At 43.9% G+C, this 23,982-nt stretch overlaps 2 protein-coding genes across 2 annotated transcripts in view; both read right to left on the minus strand.

Annotated features, from left to right (window-relative positions):
- Nucleotides 1–22,984, minus strand: part of LOC100691527 (interferon alpha/beta receptor 1b) — a 53,728-nt gene extending 30,744 nt beyond the window's left edge. The window contains exon 1 of the mRNA XM_019352825.1: nt 22,592–22,984. Within this exon, the coding sequence (XP_019208370.1) occupies nt 22,592–22,655 (64 nt within the window). The 5' untranslated portion in view covers nt 22,656–22,984. The remainder of the gene's footprint in view (nt 1–22,591) is intronic.
- Nucleotides 1,701–22,323, minus strand: LOC100691796 (interleukin-10 receptor subunit beta). Its single transcript, XM_025904090.1, has 7 exons — nt 22,119–22,323; nt 19,177–19,315; nt 9,241–9,425; nt 5,509–5,663; nt 3,023–3,173; nt 2,794–2,939; nt 1,701–2,661 (listed from the first exon to the last, which is right to left on the minus strand). Exons 2-7 carry the CDS (start codon nt 19,179–19,181, stop codon nt 2,503–2,505), a joined length of 801 nt encoding a protein of 266 aa, XP_025759875.1. The 5' UTR covers nt 19,182–19,315; nt 22,119–22,323; the 3' UTR covers nt 1,701–2,502.
- Nucleotides 22,985–23,982: the final 998 nt, after the last annotated feature.

Below are 23,982 nucleotides of genomic sequence, written 5' to 3' on the forward strand. Positions count from 1 at the left end.
ATTGAATTGAATCGAATGGATTATAGAAATCAGTGATGATGCCCAGCCCTAGTGAGCAGCCTAGGCCCTACAGAGTGGATGTAGCTGTGGGTAATGAGGAAAGATGAAAAGAACTATTGATAACGTTTTTGTTAAGTTAAGGTCTGATCTGTCTGAAATTCATAGCCAGCTCTGACACGGAGCCATCAACCTCTGAATGCTGAAAAAGCAGCAGTGCATCCAGAAAACACATTATATGCTGCAATAAATGCACTGCCCAAGTGTCCCCTCTCCCCACTGCCTTTCAGCAGCAGGCAGCAGCAAACAGGTCGTCAGAGGATGATGATGATGATTAAGTTTAACATTGTCTACAATATTGCCAAAGAGAGCCAAAGCACTTTAAGCACAAGCACAAGATTGTTAGTTAATCATTTACAAATCAATAGTGTCTGTATGGACAGCAATTTTCCCCAACCAAAAAGTGCACATGTAGAACTGCGGTGTTAAGCGATGCGGTTGAAAAATTTGGGTGCGCCTAACTTTTGTTTTTTTAGGCGGAGCAGTGCAGCCGTGGCAAAAGGTTAGTCTAGAGCCCTGGTAGGTCAGTTGTCCTGTTGCTCCCTGTGGGACAATTCACAAACTGGTGAAAAGCAGCCAGAGTAGAGAGAGAAAGTCACAGCAGAGCTCTGAAAGCTTCAGCTTCATCACCGCCTGTTCCTCAGTGCCATCAAAGAGGCGTGGCCTCTGCCTGAAGCTGTAACCTGGTGAAAAGAAGAACCTGGTCAGATTATTAATGTGAGCCGGCAGCCAAGTTTGAGTCTGATTTAAAACGATGCTTCACGTGTTTCTGTAGCAAAGAACAATCAGAAGCATTTAATCGTCACAAGGACTTTTATTAGAAATAAATCAGAGTATTTACAGTGTTCACACTTCTTCATCATAAGTTCTGCTGGACGGCCCGAATCCTGCCTGATGGAGATCCAAGGTCATCAGGTGAACCCGCTGGAAACAGCAGAGGACGGCGAGGTCTCACAGCAGCTGGTGGCAAACCCAAGCCAACCTCATCCCCACGTCAGTTATTACTACACCCAAACACACAGCCTGCAGGGCTACACCTTCACATGTAGTTATGTTGTAATCCAGTTACTGAACACGTAATTAAACTGGGCTAAGAAGACTGAGAGCAGTAAAAGACCCAGACTGTCTCAGGACAGCCCAGCATCGGGTCACCTGGTTCCTACGAGCAGGAACAGCAGAGGCTTCGGTTAACCTCCGACCATTAAAACCATTAAACATTTTTTAAAAATCGTTAAAACCTTTAAAATAAACAATAAAAATCATTATAACCTTTAAAAAACATTTTGTTAAAAAAAATTAAAACCTTTAAAAAACAGTAAAACACATAAAAAAAAACATTAAAAAAATTATTAAAACCTTTTAAAAACCTTTAAAAAAATCATGAAAATCATAAACATTTTTAAAAAATCAATAAAAATCATTAAAACCTTTAAAAAACATTTTTTTAAATCATTAAAACCTTTAGAAACATGTAAAAACATTTACCTGAAGATCTCAGTTACTTATCTTGGGGTAAAAATAGACACTGCGTAAACGGGTTGGTGAAATCTTCACTCTATCACCTCAGACGTCTGTCAAAGGTCGAGCCTTTTCTGTCCAGGCGTGAGCTGGAAACTGTCATCCACGCTTTTATAACCTCACGCTTGGACTACTGCAAGTGTGGGGCGTGTCACACTTGCAACTGGTGCAGCATGGTTTTTAACTGGTAAAGAAAATTTGAGCACATTACTCCGGTTCTGGCCTCCTTACACTGGCTTCCAATTGAATTTAGGATCTATTTTAAAAACCTTTTACTGGAATTTAAATCCTTAAATGGTCTGTTGCCTGTATATTTGTCTGATCTGCTGCAGGCTATGCCCGCCCCCGTCCACTCTGGTCAGCTGTTGCTCTCAGTCTCTAAATCACGGCTGAAACTTAGAGGAGACCGAGCGTCCTCTACTGTGGCCCCGAAGCTTTGGATGATCTTCCTCTTCACATTAGGCCGTCTACATCAGCGGTGGTTTTTAAATCCAGGTTAAAAACCTATTTTTATTCGCTGGCCTTTGACTCAGTGGGTAACTGACACTATTATTTTATTGGTATTATTATTGTTATTTATTGTATTTATTATTCTTATTGTCCCTCTTATTATTTCTGTTGTACAGCGCTTTGGTCAGGTATGTTCTGTTTTTAAAGTGCTATATAAATAAACTATGCTATGGTATTTAAAAAAAACAGTAAAAACATTTTTAAAAAAGTAGAAAATAAAACATTTACATTGACATGAATAAACTATTAAAGCATAAACAGCAGCCTGTGACAGTGGGAACGGCTTCACCTGGGCCGGCTTCACCTGTTCTTGCTCGTCTTCATCACTTCACTGCTGCAGAGTTCACAGCTCTAAAACCTCACAGTCAGAGGCCGATTCAGAGTCTTTAAAGTGCATCCCACCTCCTCCTGCTCCTCCTATCCCCCATCCTGTGAGGTATCAGGCTGCGTGCTGCACCCTCCTTCCTCTTCCTCCTCCTTCTCCTCAGTCCTGTGGTCTGCTATGATGCTGACCTGGTCGCAGTGTTCAGAGGGCAGCGAGACCGGGTAGATGGAGGGGTTGGCAGGCAGCAGAGACTGAGGGGGTGGGGCAGAAAGGTTAGTGTTACATTAAAGAACACACTCACACACACACACACACACACACACACACACACACACCTATACACATGCACACACACACACACCTATACACACACACACACACACCTCTTTAAAGTGTGGTGGCAGCACGACTTCTGGGCACAGGAACTTGGAGATTCGTGTCCAGTAGACCACCAGAGTCACCACCAGAGCCACCACCGCGGCCATGACCACAAACGCCACCACGGCCGCCACCCACGGAGCTGCATCCACTGTAAGAAAACCACACAGCACCAGGTGAGCCCATCAGCGACACCTTCAGTGATTGTGACGGCTGTCTGACCACAGTGCCTACCGTCACCGGTGTGCTCACAGACGACGTCGCTGTAATCGCCCGGTCTGGGGTTCATGTCATAGATGATCTGGACTTGGACGCAGTACTCACTCATCGGGTCCAGGTTACTAAGAACCACTCGGTCCTGCCTCGTTTCAAGGATCTTTTTTACCTGTAGGAGGCAGCAGAGAGGAGGTCAGGGGTTTTCAGTATCTTTTTATTCTTTGACACAATCCAGATCAAAAGTTTAAAACCACTTGAAAAATAGCAAAAATCATATTTTGTATGGTTGGATCTTAACAAGGTTCCAAGTAGAGCTTCAATATGCAACAAGAAGAAATGTGAGTGAGACAAAACAACACTTAAACTGAAACAGGCTGTTTTACAGCTCATCAAAGGTTTAGGACCACACCGCAAAAAAGGTAAACCCTCCAACACATAAATCCAAGTTCCAAACATGAACTCAATAATGAGGAGCTCCACTGTTAGTGTTGATCACTTCAAAGACTCGTTGCGGCATGCTTGATGCCAGCGTTTCCATGAGGTGAGTGGGAACATTTCTCCAAGTGGTGAAGACGGCCGCATGAAGGACATCTACTGTCTGAAGCTGTTGTCCATTTCTGTAAACTTCCCTTGCCATCCATCCCCAAAGGTTCTCAGTTGGATTTAGATCAGGGGAACAAGCAGGATGGTCCAGAAGAGTGATGTTTTTCTCCTGGAAGAAGCCCTTTGTCCTGCAGCATTGTGTACTGTAGCGTTATCCTACTGAAAAACCCAGTGGTTACCACACAGACGAGGGCCCTCAGCAATGAGGGATGCTCTCATCTGGACACAGCCATCGGCCGTTTGTCGGCCCGGCACCTCCTGAAGCTCCATTGTTCCACCGAAGGAAGACCCCAGAGCATTATGGCGCTCCCTCCACTGTGGGGCGTAGAAAACATCTCAGGTGGGATCTGCTTGTCATGGCAGTAACGTTGGAAACCATCAAGGTTACATTTGTTCTCATCAGAGAATAAAACTTTCTTCCACTTTTCAATGTCCCAAGTTTGGTCAAAACAGTCAGTTTTGTTGTGTCCAAGGAGACGAGGCCTTTGAAGACGTGTTTTGATTTTGAAGCCCTTCACTCTCAGATGCTGTCTGATGGTTATGGGGCTGCAGTCGGCACCAGTAACGACCTTAATTTGGGTCGAGGATCGTCCAGTGTGTTGACGGACAGCCAAATGGATCCTCCGGCTCAGTGCTGGAGACATTTCTTTGGGTCTTCCACTTGACTTTTTTGTTCCATAACCATCAGGATCATTTAAGAATTTATTTCAGATTTAAGAAATTCCAAATGACTGTCTCACTGCGTCCCACCTCAGCAGCGATGGCGTGCTGCGAGAGACTCTGCCTATGCATTTCAACAACCTGACCACGTTCAACAAGGGAAAGGTTTTTTTTGCCTTTGCCATCAGAACATCATGGCAGTGTGACTACCTGACAGAAAATCACAATGAATCCAGATTTTTGCACAGATTTGGCCTTTTAAAGGCATGTGGTCCTAAACTGGTGTAAAACAGCCTGTTTCAGTTTAAGTGTTGTTTTGTCTCACTCACATTTCTTCTTCTTGCATGCTGAACCTCTACTTGGAACCTTGTTAAGATATCCCTCACAATTTAAGTGCATAGCTCTAACTACGGTGGCTGCTGTAGGACAAACATGCTTCTATAAGAGATCAAACACATGAAATTTGGACTGTACATCATAATGGTTGTGGCTGTATTCCTGCTACTGTTTGGACCGCGTCCACCTCCAAGCCTGTGGAAGGCTGTCAGTGCGTTGTTTACCTCAGCTGTCAATGGTGGGCGAGACGCCGCCACCTTTATTTAATCTGAAGGAGGCTGTGAAACTCTGTGACAGGAGTCCAGTAAAAGTCAGGGAAGCTCAGCCATGAGTTGTTGAGGTTAGAGAAGGGAACCCTTTTCTGATGACAAAACAGGTGTGATCTTTTACGTCTACGCCTACGGCTTCTCTACTCCGCCTTTGGCGTGCTGCGTCTGTGGCCAGTCTCTGGCCACGTATGTAAAACATGATGTCTTTCCCAGCCATTGTATTCAAATATGGTGGGTAAACAGCTTCTACAAACCACAAAGCCGCTCATGCCTATTTTTAACAGATTAATGATAAGTTTAAGAAAATTGTTCAAAGATGTAATTACACATCTAGTTATTACTGAGTATATCTTCAGTGTTTAGTTTTTGTATGTTCTTTTTTAATAAAGTGTTTAGTTTTTATTTTAAAAATGTTCATCTTTGACTTGTTTTAATGTTGAGTTTTCATTTCACTGCTAACGTGGCTGAAATCATGAGTGAACTACAGCTGCCTGGCTCTCCAGTCCCTCAGATGGTCACTTTAGTTTGAGCAGCAGTCGCGGCCCATCACATCAGCTGTGTGGGAAACATCACTAACTTCCTGTGTTTGACTGTTTCTACACGTTCAAGGTCCAAACTACAAACCGGCGTTCCCACCTCTTCCTTCGGGCTGCTCTTCCAGTAGGTGATGTTATAGGTGGCCACGGTGTACACCTCCCTCAGTTCTGAATACTTGAACAATGGGTCTTTAATGCTGACTTCCAAAGATGTCCCAGTGACATGAAGAGTCACATCAGGTGGACCGATGAAGGCTGAGGGGGACAGATGTGGAGAGATGTTATTCCAGAGTTTCCAGTTTTTATTGGACAAAATCAACCACAATGAAAAAGCTGCAGCTTCTCTAACAGTCCACTCCATCTGCTACAGCTCCGTCATGCCGGTGTGGTTGGAGCTGGGGAGGTTCCCACCATGACGGCAGACAGTTTCACTGAGGACACAGACAGAAACACAGAAACCAGGATTTCACTCTGACTGGACTGAAGTCAGCGACGGTGAGAGCTCTGACGAGCGAGATGCTGAAACGCTCGCTCACGGTTTCATTTCCGGTCGTCTTCAGCTCAGCGAGGCTCTTCAGAGTGCTGAAGCAGTCATTGCATAACTGCAGACTCCCCACACAGCTGCTGCCAGAGTCTGAACAGAAGCTGAAGGGGACCATCCTGATCTCAGGAAGCTTCTCTGAGAGTCACTAAATGGTCTCATACACCAATCCTCAACATGCCGTCAGACGTACGTTGTATTGGTGTACCTGCAGAGAGCTCTGCTGCTGGGTTTCCATATTTGCATGTTTGCAGATGTGAGGAAGAACAAACTGACGGCTCAGGTAAGCAAATACCTACACTAATGATTCAGACACAGGCGGTTCAGATAACAGGTGAGCTCAGGTCCCAGGATGTATAATGAACACTAGTAATGGTGAGATGAAGCCTCGTGATGAACTGAAGCTTTTCATCCAACTGGTCGACTCGTGGTTCGAAGCATTGTGATGATTCATTTGCTCTACTGCGCCATCAAGTGGACGATTCAAGTGAAACAGGCTCTTTGATTATAATGATGTGATGTGTCAACCTCTAAACTGAATAAATAAATTGTTTTCATAGTTATTTATTCGGAATATTGTCTCAGTATGTCTGATACAAAAGAGAAAGTGGAAACTATCAGGACAGAGTTTTGGTATGATTGTGTAACTGTGTAATCATGTTTATGTACATCTGGATAATGACACAAACTAGTGTGTGGCGCTTCACTTTTTAATAAACTAAAAGACAGAAATCAGGTTATAGGATCTGTAGTGTTGTTTATTTATATTATGGTACTTATCATTCGTGATATTTATTACTGTGTGCATACTTTATTAGGAGAGATGAGAAAAAAAAATCTCTTCCTTGCTGGTTCCATCGAAGAAGAAATGCTCAAGTAGCTATGTAGCACGTACGTAATCCAATTCCACAACACAACGTGATGGTGGAATCAGCTGTGTTTTGCTGCCCATTTTATTTCGAATCTGGCGCGAACCGGCGAGCCAGTTCCTGAATCAGTCACGTGGTACGGACTGCCCGCGAGGCCTCGAACGTCACTGCATACGTAATCAAAGCAAGCATCTATACGCGCTTCACAAAAACTCCCCCGATATTACCCGACCAGTGATGGGAATAACGGCGTTACAAGTAACGGCGTTACTAACGGCGTTACTTTTTTCAGTAACGAGTAATCTAACTAATTACTATTCCTATCGTTACAACGGCGTTACAGTTACTAACAAGAAAACGCGGTCCGTTACTATTTTTCAACAAACAGACGGTTGAAGCTGTGTTCAGCTTACCGCATCTTATATCAGCTGCAGGAAGTAGCTGTAAGTAATCTGGACGCTACAGCTTTAAGCAGCTGCGCGCTCCCGCGGACGGTAATCACGATCACTGTCCAGCACAACACCTGGAGCTAAGTGGGCAAAACAATCGCATGAGTGCTGCTGTTTGACTGAGGAAGAATAAAGTAGTCGTGGTAAGTCAATCACATGACCACTTAAAGACAAAGCAACAAGGTGCCAGTTTTTAAATTGTGTCGATAGGCCACGTAAAACCAGAGTCAGGATAAACAAGATATACGCGGCGTTTTTTCCTCAATAGTTTCGCCACGTTAGCGCTAGCAAGCACTCTCTGCTTATGAGCAACAAAACAAAACAAAAAAAAGTTTTAGGAGTGACGGCGAGAGAAAGAGAGAGAGAGAAAGAGAGGGAGGGAGGGAGGGAGAGAGAGAGAAAGAGAGAGAGAGAAAGAGAGGGAGGGAGGGAGGGAGAGAGAGAGAAAGAGAGAGAGAGAAAGAGAGGGAGGGAGGGAGGGAGAGAGAGAGAAAGAGAGAGAGAGAGAGAGAGAGGAGGGAGGGAGGGAGGGAGAGAGAGAGAAAGAGAGAGAGAGAAAGAGAGGGAGGGAGGGAGGGAGAGAGAGAGAAAGAGAGAGAGAGAAAGAGAGGGAGGGAGGGAGGGAGAGAGAGAGAAAGAGAGAGAGAGAGAGAGAGAGGGAGGGAGGGAGGGAGAGAGGGAGAGAGAGAGAAAGAGAGGAGGGAGGGAGGGAGAGAGAGAGAAAGAGAGAGAGAGAAAGAGAGGGAGGGAGGGAGAGAGAGAGAAAGAGAGGGAGGGAGGGAGGAGAGAGAGAGAAAGAGAGAGAGAGAGAGAGCAGGAAAAGAGAGAGAGCGAGTTTTGAGATGTGAGAGATTTGTGACGTTTAGCGTGTTTGGAGTGTGTAGTTAATGTGTTGTCTTGTGTAGTTAATGTCTTGTGTAGTTAGTGTGTGGTGTCGTGGATAGTTTTGTGATGTGTGTCAGAACAATGAGGCGACTGCTGTCTCCAGGTAGAAACAGCAGTGATACACCTGCTGCTGTCAGACCTGCAGGTATCAGGCTGTGATGTTCTCCTGTATAGTGGACAGAAATGATTTTTTTGCAGTGGCACAAATAATTTGTGTGGTTTCTTATTGAAGAACAGCTGATTGTTTTGTAAATAGTTTGAAATGGTTACTTAAAAAAAGGGTAAAAGGTAAATGGATGCAAATAACTTTGTTGTTTGCAAAACTTGTGCATAGGATTTTAAAATTGACAATTAATATTTGCATTTGAAGTTATGAAATATGATTCATTAATCATGTTTATGGTTGTTACAGTAAAAATATAACTTTTTCTACTGTGATTTATATGTTTTTTGTCTGATTTTAGATCAATTCTGGTTATACAGTATGACAAAATGACAACATGACTGTAAATTCAGGCACGTGAGGTTGCGCTAAAAAGAATGATACCAAAGAAGGCAAAGTAAATAGTTTTTAAAGGTAAAATGTGGAGGGAAAATCAAGAGTAGTAAAAAAATGGCCAATTATACCCTGGACCCCACAGGGTTAAACTTTTTTTTTTTTTTTTTAAAGTAACGCAATAGTTACTTTTCCAAGTAATTAATTACTTTTAGAATATTGTAACTCAGTTACTAACTCAGTTACTTTTTTGAAGAAGTAACTAGTAACTATAATTGAATTACTTTTTCAAAGTAACTTGCCCAACACTGTACCCGACACACGCTTCGAAGTTTCGACACACAGGACACATCACTAATGAACACCTGCACAGACTTTCTGTGACTGCTTGACTGATTCTGGTTCACTTACTTCAGTGAGAGCCTCACACATGGACGCACAATTCAGTGTCAGATATTTGAAACTGGAGATCTTTATCTCTACTGAGCGCAGCTCTCGGCTGTTTCACCGATACTGTGCGAAGGCTGTGTGCTCATACGCTGCTGCAGCATGTGCACGTCACACTTCCTGGAAAGCCGAGTACTCGTCTTACCCTCCTCATAGGGGCAGAACTCCTTCTGCGCCCACTCCGAGTGCCGCCCGTCCACGGTGGCTCGCACCCGGAGCATGAAGTCGCCCAAGAATAACAGCTTGAACCGTGTGAGGTCACATGACCGGTGTGACGTCTGGTTGCACGCTGTGATCCAGTTTGGAGGCTCCCTGTTCAGCTGGTGGTTCCTGAGGAGACGTGAACATGAAAACACATTAAACCCTTCTGCTCTTTCTTTGTGTTCTGTCTTCGCTCGCTCCTCCCCGAATACTCGGCGGGTCTGGAGGGAGAGCTTTCATTCAAATAAAATCAAATTACAACAGCAACACACCAGCCGTGTTTCAGTAAACGTGTCTGAGCAGGCGTCATCTGCGTTTCATAGGTCAGGGCTGGGAGGTAAACGCCTGTGGAAGCAGGATGATGGGGACGAGGGAGGAAAACTGCGAAGAGGAAGGCTGCTCCTCTCTGAGGCATGGAGCACACTAACTTACACTTAAACTCGTATTAAAATATCAGCGAGGAGTTAAAAGGCCTTCATGTGATCACATGATGGCAGGCCAGGTGGTTAATAAACGTCTCAAATGAATTCCAGTGAAACCAGAGAGGAGAAACACGAGCCGGGACACGAGCTATAATAATAATAATAATAATAATAATACATTTTATTTAAACGCGCCTTTCAAGACACCCAAGAACACTTAAGAATACAATAAAATGACAAAACGAAGAACAATAAAAACAAACAAACAAACAAAAATCACAAGATAAAATAAACAAACAATGAGTTCACAGCTCTTCCTCATGTTCTGCTTCAACTGTGAGGAAGAGCTGGCTGTTACTGAGCCGGTTTCCAGTAAGCAGCTTCCTGTCGCTGGTTTGGATTAACCGTATCGAGCAGCTCGCATCAGCTGACACCATCAGGACCCGACCAATGACTGTAGAAAAGATGGATGACCTGGCTGGCTGTAGAGGCTGCTATGTTGCATTTCTGGAGCCAGAGTCTGTGCAGTAGTGACTTGAGGTGAAACGTCTGCATCATGTTCCTGCCCACAAAGACACCCCCTACACTTTTTACGTAGCCCGGCTGGTCCAGTTCATCTGCTGATGGGTTTACCGCGACTGATCACATGTTAAATTAGCTGTCCTGTGCCAGATGTTCTGTTGATCCACTGAGAGGCATCATTTCAGAAACATCAGGAAAACTGAAGCTCATCACATGGCTCGAGCAGGACTCGTGATCTTCACCAGCAGCTCCCTCAAAGGTAAATCTTCAGACGTTCACTGTAGGCCCGTCCCATGTTTAAAAATATTAGGGGTGGGAATTTAACACGTTAATTGCGATTAATTAATTTGAAAAAAATAACGTGTTAAAAAAATAATTCATTTAATCGCACTTTGCATTCCAAGCAAATGGGAACTTTTGTCAATGCTAGGTTTCCCGGTGTACCGATACACTGATGCGCTACAAAAGCTGTGTCCCAATTCAGGGGCCGCACACTTCGGAGTATGCAGCCTTCGCGGTCTACGTGGGGCGGTCTAGCCTCTGTCGCGCTGCTCAGGTTGCCTAGCAAAAATGATACTAACCGCTAGGAACGTTTCATACAGAATTGTTTGACATAAATGAAGAAGAAAAAATGTTTCTTTTGTTCATTTGTTGTTTTTTATGAAATGTTTTGATTTGTTGAGTATCTGAGGCTGAGACCGCGGGACTGTAACACATGATAGTTGGGCTTCATTTCTGTACTGAACAGTCATTTTAAGATTAGCTAGTAAATAACAATTGGCTGATGTCGCTCATGAGACTAGTGTCATTACACTTTGGTAATGTAAATATAATATGGCCAAGCTTGAACTCTGTGTCAAATACTGAACTTCAGTAAAGATTCAAGTTGCAGTTATTAATATTTCCTATCACTTCACATCTTTACTCAAAGACAAGTATCTTTGACAGTGATCTATTAGATATTTCATACGTAATTATCGGATTAGATGTAAAGTTGTCAATGGATAAAGGAAGAGAAGAACCCAGAAAGGAGGCAAGAGAAACACCCTGAGTTGACTCTAATTCCATTGCCAGCCGGCTGGTGGGGCCCACGCCCTCCCCAGACTGTAACCAGAAAGTCAGGGACCGAATATTGGCAGCCTAATAGTAAAAACGGAAGTTGGAGAGTGCCAGACGCCCTTCAATCTTAGGTTTCTGTAAATGCACCTTAGCTACTCGAGGTTGTTTACCCTTCCAAATATAAGAGGAGATTATAGAGTCTAGAGTTGTAAAGAAAGACTTGGGGATGAAGACTGGTAAAGATTGAAATAAGTATAAGAATTTAAATGGTAAATGGCCTGTATTTATATAGCGCTTTTATGGTCCCTAAGGACCCCAAAGCGCTTTACATATCCAGTCATTCACCCATTCACACACACATTCATACACTGGTGATGGCAAGCTAATTTAGAAAGGATATTCATTTTAATTGAATTAATTTGTCCAACCAGGGTTGTGTTCAGGGGTGACCACTGTAAAAGGATTTGTTTGACATTCTTCAATAGTGTAAAAAAGTTGGCTTTGAGAAGTTGTTTATACTTTCTTGTAATTGTAATAACCAGGTAGGTGAACTGCTCTTTGACCACTTTAATGGGGAAACCGGACAAATTTATTTGAAACGCTTCATCATTTGATACACAAAGTTCGCTCTTGGACAGATTTAATTTATAATCAGACTTGACTGACAAGCGTGAGTAGAGACAGTATAGACGGTAGGGAAGTATGTGGATTTGAAATAAAAAGCAATAAATCATCAGCATAGAGAGAGACTTTGTGTCCAGTTTGACCTCTGTATGCCCTGGACAAGTTTACTGCTTCCAAAAAGCATTGATTCAGATAGAACCGAGTGGAGTAGAGGTACAAGCTGTGGGGCAAATGATTTGAAAAATTCTACCGAAAAGCTGTCTGGGCCAGGGGACTTCCCTGACTGTAGAGAGGAAATTGCAGCACTAATCTCTTCTTTTGAAAATGGCACATCCAACATCTCTGTGGGTGTCTGCCAGCTCAGGAAAGTCCAAGCTTTTAAGAAAATTTGTGATTAGTGAGTGGTCAGTGGGAGATTCAGAGGAATAAAGCTTCACGCATCATTGATTTTGGCATGATCAGTAACAAGCCCGTCATCCGAGTTAATGGCACTGACGTGGCTTTACACCCCTTATTTGGTCAGCTAGGAGTTTGCCCGATTTCTCTCCATGCACAAAGAATGTACTCCTACTCTTTAAGAGTTGCCTCTCCGAGGCATGAGATGAAAGAAGCTCAAATTTGGTTTGGAGTTCAATACGTTTCTTGTAAACCTCAGAGTCCTTACTGTGTGCATAGTGATGGTCCAAGTCTTATTTTATCGGCTAATTCTTGCCTTTCTTTTAAGTTCACACTCTTCATATTAGCTGTAAAAGAAATGATCTGTCCTCGGAGATAGGCCTTCATTGAGTCCCAAACTAAAAGGCTAGAAATATTTGGGGAAAGATTGGTGTCTAAAAAGAGTTTAATTTGGTTATTTATAAATTCCAGAAAGGTATTATCAGATAGTAGTGTGGGGTTAAAACGCCAACTCCTGTCCGTTCTAGGTAAGTCGGGCATAGACAGAGTCCGAATTAAAGGGGCGTGGTCTGATATAAGTATGGCACAGTATTCACAGGTACATGCAATACTAGTCAAGTAGTCTATCCTAGAAAAAGTGTGATGGATGTTAGAGAAAAAGGAATACTCCCTGTCAGTTGGATGCAGATGTCGCCAAATATTCCTAACACCATATGTAAGAGCCAAAGTCAAAGTTTATGTTTTGTTTATTTGTTATGATGGCACAGGTGTATAGCTTTACTTGCATCTCAGGTGATGGCATGGGGGTGTGGTCACAGTCTATTTACCCGATCTCGGTGCTCGCAGCAGGTGTTGGGTGAGTGGTTTGTGGGCAAACTTTTCTGTTGACCGTCATTTTTTTGGCACATCAGTTAATGCATACGCTATTTTTAATCTGATTCAAAGCACAAAAGTTTGCATATTTATTTTAAGAACAAAACAAAACAAAGTACAAGTACGACTCATTATGGATTATTGGAGGCACGTCACAGGAACACAACCAACTCAGCCGGCCGCGGCTTTATTTATGGATGAAAGTCGCAACACCATATGTAGAAAGAAAGGAATGAATGTGCAAGGCTGACTTACTCAGACAGGCCGGTTTTAATGAGGATCGATCCAAAACAGGGTCCAACCAGCAGTTTAAGTCTCCGCCAAGTATCAAAGAGTACGAGCCTAGGTCTGGTAAATTAGAAAAAAGATGTTCGAAAAACTTGGGATCATCTGTGTTAGGAGCATAAGCATTGACCAAAACTACAACCTCCCTGAAACAATGACAAAACAACCGTGTCGATCTGAAATCACGTTATGGTTTTCGAATTGAACCTTAGGGCTGATGAGAATGGATACTCCTCTGGCCTTGGCCTCAAAACAGGAATGAAACTGCTGCCCCGCCCACCGAGACATAAGCCGTGAGTTATCCGAACCTCTGACATGGGTTTCTTGTAAAAAGATGGAGGCATTTTCTTGCTTAATTTGTGCAAAAACCTTTCTTCTCTTGATGGGATGGTTTAAACCTTTAACGTTCCAGCTGAGCAGATTTAAGGACTAATCATGTAAGATTACAGGAAGATAATGAAGGGATGTATAAACAGTCTGTCATACCTGGATGAGAGAAAAGTATAGGCGAAGCCCAGAATAGAACATGGAACAACACCCCATATGAGTTCTGTGGGTTAAAAAAAAAGAGACCCTCCAACAACACACAAAACACCCGCCTGAACCCCCCCTCCCTCGCCCTGAGCCAAGGACAGCTACTGGAGAACACAGCAGCAAGCTCCCCCATACAACATGCATTCCTCCAAAAGGAAACAGCTTCCAGATCAGAAATACTACTAACTCGGCTCTCACTCAAGTCTGGAAAATGTACTTGAAACCTTAATCAAGAATGAAGAGTGACTACCCCATAGACAAAAAGAGAAGAAAAGAAAAGAAAACAAACAGACAAAAACAGAAGGGAAGACTGAGAGCGCACTTTGTTAGTGTAAACAGCACAGTAGAAAGGTATGGAAAACGTATGGAAAAGAAACCCCAAAGCAAAAACAAACAAAAATAGTAGCAAACACACCCCAGAAAAAAAAAGAAAGAGGAAGAAAAAAGGAGTTCAAGTCAGTTTCCGTGAATTCTGCTAAGCCAGGTATTCGTAGGTTTTTCCGACGGCTGGGGCCTTCTAGGTCGGTGACTTTGGCGGCCAGTTTGGAGTTAGCCTCTCGAAGGTTACCATATGCTTCTTTGAGCTCTTCGATCCGCTGACCCGCATCTTCTGCCGCCAGCTCGAGCGAAAACAAACACTGGCCATGTTCATCCACTGCTAGGCGAACTTGATCGAACTTTGCCTCCAGCTGAGTGAAGGAAGACTTAAATTCAGCCTTGAGTTCTGCTGCTAGCTCCTCTTTATGCCCAGCAATGGGGCCCACCATTAGGTCAGGAGATGAGTCGTCTTTTTTACCTGCCTTATTCTTCGAAGTTGATTTTGAAGCCATAAGAGTGCTCCATAGGGGGATATGGGTATGTGTCTAGCTGGTGGTTTAAGAAAGGTTAGGAAAGTAAAGTTTGAAAAAGGAATTGAGCGGAGCCGAGCGACGACGTAACTACTCCATGTGGCGGCTTACCGGAAGTCCCCCAAATATTGTTCTTTTAATATGTTGGCATTACTAAATCTGTATCAATGCTTACATATATGTGTAAAAAGGAAATGTATGAGCTGTGATAACTGTGTCTGATAGAATGAAGATCAGACTGCTATATGAAATATTCCTTTATTGGGTGAGAAAATCAGACCATGTCATAACTGCTTTAAGTCATACAGAATAGATATCAGAGCCTTAAACAGGCTGACTTCTGCTAAATGGGTCAAACTGGGCAGAAAGTCTACAAACACATAACATCCTTATAGAATATGATGTAACACTATAGATCAACTTAGCTCAGAATATATAAAGCATATAAACAATTACAGCAATATGATGCAACAAACACAGCAGTGCTACTAATCCAAAATACTCAAAGCTTCATAGAACTGAAACAAACATTTATTTTTAGCTCCATTCTGCTGCTGATACATACTTTAGCTTTCTGAATATTAAACTTGTTGCTGCCTTTCATAGTGTGTAACTTGAAGGCCCTGAGTACTTTCTCCCACACTGAAAACACTGGGATGATCACATTATTTGAACATTACCTAATAAGACTGATTCAGGACAGACAATTAGTTATGTTAAACTTTGCTAGCAGTCCTTCACAAACAGGGAACAGTCTGTCTATTCTCTCCATCTGTCAGCTGCTGCTGGCTCTTCCTCCTCCTCTTCCTCACACACTGCTGAGTTTGTCCTGGTGGATCATCAGGGGTGCAAAGCCTCACAGATGATGTGCAGCAGTGGGTCCCTCAGTCTGTCCTCACTCTGGACACTTGCAGTCGTCACACATGGAAATCAAATGTGTGATAAGCTGCAGGATTCAAACACAAGTGTAACTTATAAATACATGTTCATACTTTTATTCCACAATCAGAGAGAAAGAGACAGAGAGAGAGTGCAGGACAGACAGACAGGTGACAGTCTCAGGTGTACACACTGCTACAAAACAGCACAAGAGAAGGAGGATTTAGTGTTTGTGTTATTACGAGTGCTAAACAAGAAGAGTTCCAGATGGTCCAGTGGACACATGTGTGACTCCTGTGATTAAAGCATCTTTCTTTCAGTTGTTGTGTTTGTGGATATATGACTGACTTTAATTATCCATAAAATCATCACATTCTCTGCAGGATTAAGGTCGACTATTGAACGGCGAATATTTTACAGTAAAGGCTTTAAAACCAAGTTAGTACAAACATCACTAATGTCACATAACTTTGCCGACATGTGGCCAACAGTAATGTTTTAATGTTCTTCATTATTCAACATTTGCACATAAATAAGTGACATAATATTCAGTACTTACTTTTAAAAGTTAACTCCTCGGCCGCTCCGCTTCAGCCGTCCGCCGCTTTTTTCCGAAAAAAAAAAAAAAATATCCACACCCACCGCTGCGCTATGAATTGTGGGATAGGTTGGGTCACGAAGGCTACACCAGACCCAGCCTTCAAATCTGGGGAAATGAAGGGCACATTTGTCGACCGCATTTTGAGGACTCTTCGAATTGAGACACCCTTCGTCGCGTCGTTGTGACGCAATCGGTCTACAAATGTGCACTACGAAGCGTGCAGTCGCTGAATTGGGACACAGCTAAAGTATCAGAAGAAAGTGCATTGCTAGGAGTGATCGGAGGCAGATTTCATTTCAAAAGACTACCTGGTAGAAGCCTTGATAAAAGCGTGGTTTTGTACAAACTGTACAAAAAGGACTTTGTATACCACCGAAGCACTTCCACCTTATAGTACCATCTAAATGTAAAACATGTTGCAGCGAGCACAGAAACTGTGGGAGCTGTTAGCGCTAGCAGTCGAGTACCAACAAAAGGTGTCGGCAGCCCAAACGTGATGAGATGAGATGTTTTGGATTTCACACTTCTGAACTTTCGTCTTGAGGGCAGAAGTGTGTTGGACTCTGCGATGGTAGAAGCTTATGATAAATAACACACCATTGGCAAAAGACAGTGAAAGGATTCCAGACGACAAGTTTTTAGTTCAACATACAAGTGACGACCTTTGACCTTCATCTGGTTTTATTTAATTGTGTCAGAGAAAACATCAAGTGCTCTTCATGCAGCTGAGTACAGTCAGTGTTTAACTTTATCAATAAACAGCTGCAGCTTTCACTGACAGCACATGTGGTGCTTTAACCTTTGTACTGTTGTCATTAGTTTTGTAGTTAACATGTGAACATGATGGATGATCTGTCTGCTGTCACTGGGAGGTGCTGAGGTCTGAATCTGAGGGCGGCTCCTGTAATCACAAAGAGAACACAATCATCACAAACTGAAATATAAAATTTATCCCTCAGATCTGAAATACAGCTGATCCTTCTCTGTCCTCACACACCCAGGATCTGATCTACAGTTCTGCTGACAGCTGAGCTGTTTATTAAAATAAGCCTTATATACTCATGTTTTTCCAATATAATATTGACCTTAGAGTTGTTGGTGCTTTGTAAATGGAGATCTGCACAGATGAGATGATGGAGCAGGTTTGAGTCCTGGTTCAGTCTGCTGCTGCATCCTGGTCTCCAACATACGGAGGTGTTATCAGCAGTGTGTGAGCTGCTGCCTGAGAACTGAGAAACAAACATTAATGCTTTAAATTATTCCTCCTCAAGGATGTAAAGCTGTACAGAGTACTGCACGTGTGACTGTGAACCTACCTCATTAACAACAATTCAGACTGTTTTTTTAACCTGAATATTTTAAACAAACTTAGTTTAAAAAAAAAGTCGTAAGTGGAAAAATTAAACATACATTTTAACTTAAGCTGTCAAGTGGCCGTAGTTGGCATCAGCACATAAATATTGGGCTTTGGTACAGTTATATGCTTAATTAATAATTAATGGGGGGTTACTGAAGTCCAAGCTTTTTTTTATAAGTTGGTCTTTCTGTCCTTTCAGATGTGACAGGAGACCGAAAACATGCTGCTGTTTGCACAGGAGCTGAAGAGAGTCCAGCCTGTTGCTCTTACAGTCTAAAAGTACAGTAACGGTAGTTAGTAACTGAGCGGCCCGGGGCATTTCTCTTCATTTCCTTAGTCAGGGTAAATCCATTCACCTGCTCAGATTAGCTAAACGAACTTTACAAAACGAGTTTCTGCTAGCTAGCTAGCTAAGGACGTTAGTTACGGATTAGCTTACAAACACATTTAACTTACCTCGGGTCGTTCTGTCGGGTAGTCCAGTTTACTGAAGGACACCTCAGGCTGTCTGTTTGAAACAGTCAGTAACGTAAACGCTGGAGCTCCTCTCGGCATCCCCGCTCTATCTGCTACTCCCAAACAGAGAGACGCAAGTTTATCCGTGACTGCAGCTGCGAGTCAGAAGTGTTGTGATGACGTTTAACAGCATTATGGTCGTAATTAGAATCAAACTTAATAGAAAGGAGACCAACTGAACACAAATCAGTGCAATGAGAACTACTGATAATGTAAGAAAAAAAATTTTGGAAAAAGTTATGAGGAGAATTTTTTTATATTAGCCTGACCCCAGTCCCATCCGCTAACATGGAGGAGGCGGGGTTTAGGACCTATACTACAGCCAGACACCAGGGGGCGATAGAGACGTTTTACTTCCAGTAAAGCCGATCAATGTTCACCCAGGCCCGAGTCCATGAAAGCGAGCCCGATACCAGGAGTCACCATGGCAACGGCGTGATAAGGAGCAGAGCCTCCATTTGGAGGAAGGCTAAGTTTAATGTTAAGAGCAGCAGAGGAGCCATCACTCACACAGCTCGGTTTTATTTACAGAAACAGGAGTTTCACATCTTTAGCGATTCGGCCGCCAGGAGGAAAAGAAGCTGAACTTCAGACTCTGCTGCAGGTTTGAAATGTTCCTCGCATCGTTCACGGCGCCGTCGTAACGACAGATGTTGTGAAAGGCGACTCCTCCATCAGCTGTTAGCTGGGTTACCACAGCGGCTCAGTCGCCCGTTGCCATGGTGAATCCTGGTGCCAGAGCTCCATTGATGATGTCTTTCTTTACTCAGGGCTGTTTTCCCCTTTTAGAGCAGCGCTCTGTGTTACCATGGTAACTGACTTTAAAGCTGGCTCACAGTTAGTTTCTCTCAGCTCAAACCTGTTTGAACCTGAATCAAGAAGACATGTTTCAGGTGGACCACGCCCCCCTGTGTCCACCGTCTGACAGGTAAATAAGCCCCGCCCTCATGATTCTCAGACTTACAGCATATATTGCGTGGTGAAGGTGACGGCGTGGGTCCCTGCAGCGCCCGGCGCCCAGTCCCAGCTCAGCGTGTAGTTGGTGTTCAAGGTCTTCGTGGTGACGTTCTGAGGGGGCGGCACCTCGGATCCATCGGCTCCACCTGCAGGACAGAAACAGAGTGACATACATTCATCTTCTTCTGTTTCTATTATAAGGTCCATCCAACCCCAGCTGTTAGAGGGCGGGGTCCAAATAAAAATATGTCGAAATTAGGCAGAGATATCAGACAGGACCGATCAATGAGGATTCCTCAGGCCTGATGCTGATTATTGGTAATCAATCAATCAGTAATCAAATCAGGCTGATGTTTCAGGACTGATTCCTGTGAGGCCGCGCTGACGACACACTGATGGTAAATGGTAAATGGCCTGTATTTATATAGCGCCTTAATAGTCCCTAAGGACCCCAAAGCGCTTTACATATCCAGTCATCCACCCATTCACACACACACATTCACACACTGGTGATGGCAAGCTACAATGTAGCCACAGCCACCCTGGGGCGCACTGACAGAGGCGCCCCAGATTTCTGTTTCCTGTTTCTCTCTTTGAGAAAGTAAACGTGTGTGCAAGGCTCTAAACATGTGACCTACTTCCTCAAAGGTGCGACTGAAAAAAAATAAATAAAAACGTAGGTCACAAGACCGCGACCAGCTGAAAGAAAAGAAAAGAAAAAATCTCCGCAACTCTGAAAGTCTCCGTGTGGTCAACAACAGACACACGTTATGCTCATATCGTGGTCTAAACCAATCAGAGATAGTCACTCTGTTTGCCAGGTGTGCCTGCTGCTTGTCGCACAGGGAGGAGAGGGCGGGGCAGGGAGGAGAGGGGCGGGCACCGGGGGATTCTCTGGCTGGCTGGAGTGGGGTTAACAGTTTGCATACTATGTATTCTATATAGCTATCTCTCGCACTCTGAGAAAGTCAACATGTGTGTGCGAAGAGAAACAGAAATCTTTCCAGCTCAGTGTGTCGTCAGCGCGGCCTCACAGGAAGTAGTCCCGAGACATCGGCCTTCCACGGCCTTTCAGGCAGCAGCAAACAGATCATCAGAGGAGGCCGACATGAGGTTTAACATTGCCTACGATATTCCCAAAGAAGATGTTCCGTTCACTAAGTTCAAATGGCTTGAAAATAAACCCCACCTCCAGTAATGATGTCACGTGCACCCAAGTTACAGGTGTCATCGCAGACACATGGGAAAAAAGGACAAGGTACAGAAGTAAACGTTAGTCTATAGCCCTGCTGTGTGTGTGTGTGTGTGTGTGTGTGTGTGTGTGTGTGTGTGTGTGGTCTGAGGGTTTGTAACACGTGCACACGCACACATGCACGTGCACACACAGCAGATCAGCTGCCGCCATCTTGCCTCTAGTCTCTGTCTTCAGGCCCACAGGTGGTCAATGTGACCTCATTCTGGGACACGAACCCCGTGTTTGATTCCCTCCCCAATTATCCATCCCTAGGTCCTATAACTAAGTGAGGCTTTTATTTTGAAAAATAACCATCAACTTGTCACATGACCCTTATGTTGTTCCTTCATCCTTAGCTGCTGGCCCGGCAGCTGTAAATCAGGTCCACATGGCTGTGATCAGAATAACAATAATCGTATCAGCCACGAAAACAAGCGTCTGCACATCGAGTAAAAACACAAGCACAGCGTCTGCCGAGGAACAGGAAGTGCTGCGACTAACCTGACCACACTGGGAGTGAGAGTGATTATTTACCCAGCAGCCCCAGGGACAAAAATAAAGCACAGGTGTTTCCGAGCAGAATAAAAACATGAGCGAGAAAGCACTTCCCCCACACCTGGATCCAGATGTGCTGGCCACAGCAACAAAACAAGAATCCCCCCAGAATCACAGCCACTCTGAGATTATTCAGCGGTGAGGATTATCTGCCTGAAGACGCTCCGAGCAGACACCGAGCCTCAAAGTTTACCCACAATGCACTTTGTGAAGGTACCAGCGCTGGGTTGTGCACCTCTCTGAACACAGCGCCCAGCCTGAGCGCTGCTGGGAAGTCACCAACATTCAGGAACGGCATTTATTTCATGTTTCAACACGCTGGTGCTTTGAAATCACTGACTGTGTGGGACAGAAGTGACTGATTTGATTTTCTCACCACTTTTACTCTTTTATACACACAGCAGAGCTATTTGTACGCAGCAGAAGAAATCTAAAGGATATAAAGGAAGCATCACACAGCTGCTCACAGCTGCTTTAACAAACACAGGCCGAGTCTTCAGATCGGGCCTCCTGCAGTGGCTTTAAAGCTGATTCGCAGATTTCTTCAGAGCTGAAGTTTTTCAGCCCTGCAGGTGGAGATCTGCTGAACTTTTGAAGGACCAGAAACACGGGAAAATTCATTCCAAGCATCAAACGTACTTGAAGCGAGTGTAGCTTGGACATGTTGATGGTGTATATGAGGTAAAATGCAGTGAAGTGACAGGGAGCTGAGTGTGGGGGGGTCTGTGCGCTAAACGTGTTACTGCTGCGAATCCAAAGCGGAACAACTTCAAGGTGAAACTGTCGGCTCAACAAAGGGTGTCGGCTCACCGCCCTGAATAACGACGTGCCAGCCTTCACCACCGCAGGCATACAACTACAGGAAACAGTGTTTGTGCAATCTGTGCCTGAGGTGAGGAAGGGAAGTGTCCTTCAGCCTGCAGATACACGCCACTGACACAGGCGTAGCCTCAGACTCACAGTGAAACTCAAGTCATGAATCAGAGAGAAACACACCGAGGCAAAGTGAAATGAAAGTGAATCCACACAACAAGCAGCAGCTCACAAATATTAGAGACATACTGACGGGGAGAGCTGTGAGTTACAGCAGCAGCCATCTGAAACACATCAGTATGAAACCAATGTGACCACTGGGAACCTGTCATGACAGCACTGCTTACCCTCGTCATGAAGTCAGCAGAGTCCTGCAGGTTCATCCAGGCTGACCGACTCTAAATGACTCCCTGTAAAACTATTGTCGCCACCATTAAACCATAAAGCACCACCAAGCCTCACACTGGTCGACTGTTAACCAGTTATTGACCAGTTATTGAACAGTCACCCTACACTGCATGAGCCCAGCCTCACACATCAGTAGAAGCTGTGATCGCTAAAGGGAAACACAGGAAATGAAGACTTTGATGTTGAAATGATGTACTCACACACTTTGATACGACACACACGCGCACAAACAGCTGCGGGCGAAAACGAGACGAAGCGCCTTTAATCTCAAATATAAACCCCAACGCGGCAGGTGAGACGCCCGCGGGCACACAGGTGAGGCTCGCTCTGTAGATTCGGAAATAATGAAGTAAATCAGCGGCACGGACCGAGGATAGCATGTTATGCTAACGCAGCCAGCTGTGGGACTTACCGCAGAAGAAGAGGAGGAGGAGGCCGTAAAGAAGAGCCACTCTGTGGCGGGGGGCGGCGGACATGGCGCCGCTGAGAGGACCCACGGACCGAGAAACTTCCACACCTCGGGACGTCTGTAATTCGTGAAGTTCTGTTCCTGCGTGGTTTTCAAAATAAAAACATGGGCGGGGCCTCCACCAACGTAAGAGACCTTGGGGTACTCTTGGATAGCTCCTTCAAATTAGAGAAACAAGTACTGCTGTGGTTAAATCTAGCTTCTATCAGCTACGTCAAATTTCTAAAGCTAAGCCTTTCCTCTCCCCCAAGGACCTTGAAAAGCTGCATTCATTACCTCTAAACTGGACTCCCTGTAACTCCCTCTATTTAGGCCTCCCTCACTCCTCTCTTCACCGGTTGCAATTAGTACAGAACGCTGCTGCACGCCTTTTCTCCTTTTATCGGGTGCAAGAATGCATGATCATATGACTCCAGTTTTAGCCAACTTACACTGGCTTCCTGTGAAATTTCGCATTGATTTTAAAATTCTTTTACTCACTTATAAAATGTTAAATAACATTGCCCCTAGCTATTTAACAGAGCTTCTTCATTTGTATAATCCTAAGATCTTCTAACCAGATGCTCTTAATGCAACCTAAGTCTAGGTTGAAAACCAGAGGCGACCGTGCCTTTGCTATTGCAGCTCCTAGACTGTGGAACAACCTCCCTATTGCTATTCGCTCTGCTGAGACTGTTCAGTCTTTTAAATCTTGTTTAAAGACCCATCTTTTCACTCTGGCTTTGATGTAAGATAGTTTGATTATCGTTTGGTTGGTTTCTATGTTTGTCTCGTCTTGTGTTGTATTTGTCTTATTTTTTTTCCTAATTTGTGAAGCACTTTGATCAAAACTGTTGTTTTTAAATGTGCTATATAAATAAATTTTGATTAATTTGATTGATTGAACGTCCGGTCTGTGAGACGCGTCTGCGCCACCGCCATCCGGTCTTTAAGTCTGACGTCATTATCCGTTTTAACTCCGCTTCAGGTCCCAAAGTCACTGCTGCATCACTGAGACTTAAAAACTGTCTAAATTCATTCATCTGTAATAAAATGATCAGCGTTGCTGCTTTACCAGGTGTAACAATTAAGTTTAACATCCATGAAAACAGAATTTATAAAGTTTAACAGAGTTAGAAGTTAGCAGGAAGTTAGCTCGCCAGCTTCCACCTAAACATGATATAGCATGTTCTGACTGAGAGATTTCTGAAACATTCAAACGTACAGCTCTGCTATCACTTCCAACATAAATGAAGACAGAAAACTAAACAGCAGTGACGTTTGTAGGGTTACTGAAGTTGGGCTAGCTGCTATATAATGATGTGCTACGTGATCGCTAGCGACACAGCTATGTT

This window comes from Oreochromis niloticus, linkage group LG16 (genome assembly GCF_001858045.2).
Source record: "Oreochromis niloticus isolate F11D_XX linkage group LG16, O_niloticus_UMD_NMBU, whole genome shotgun sequence".
Classification (NCBI taxonomy): Eukaryota; Metazoa; Chordata; class Actinopteri; order Cichliformes; family Cichlidae; genus Oreochromis; species Oreochromis niloticus.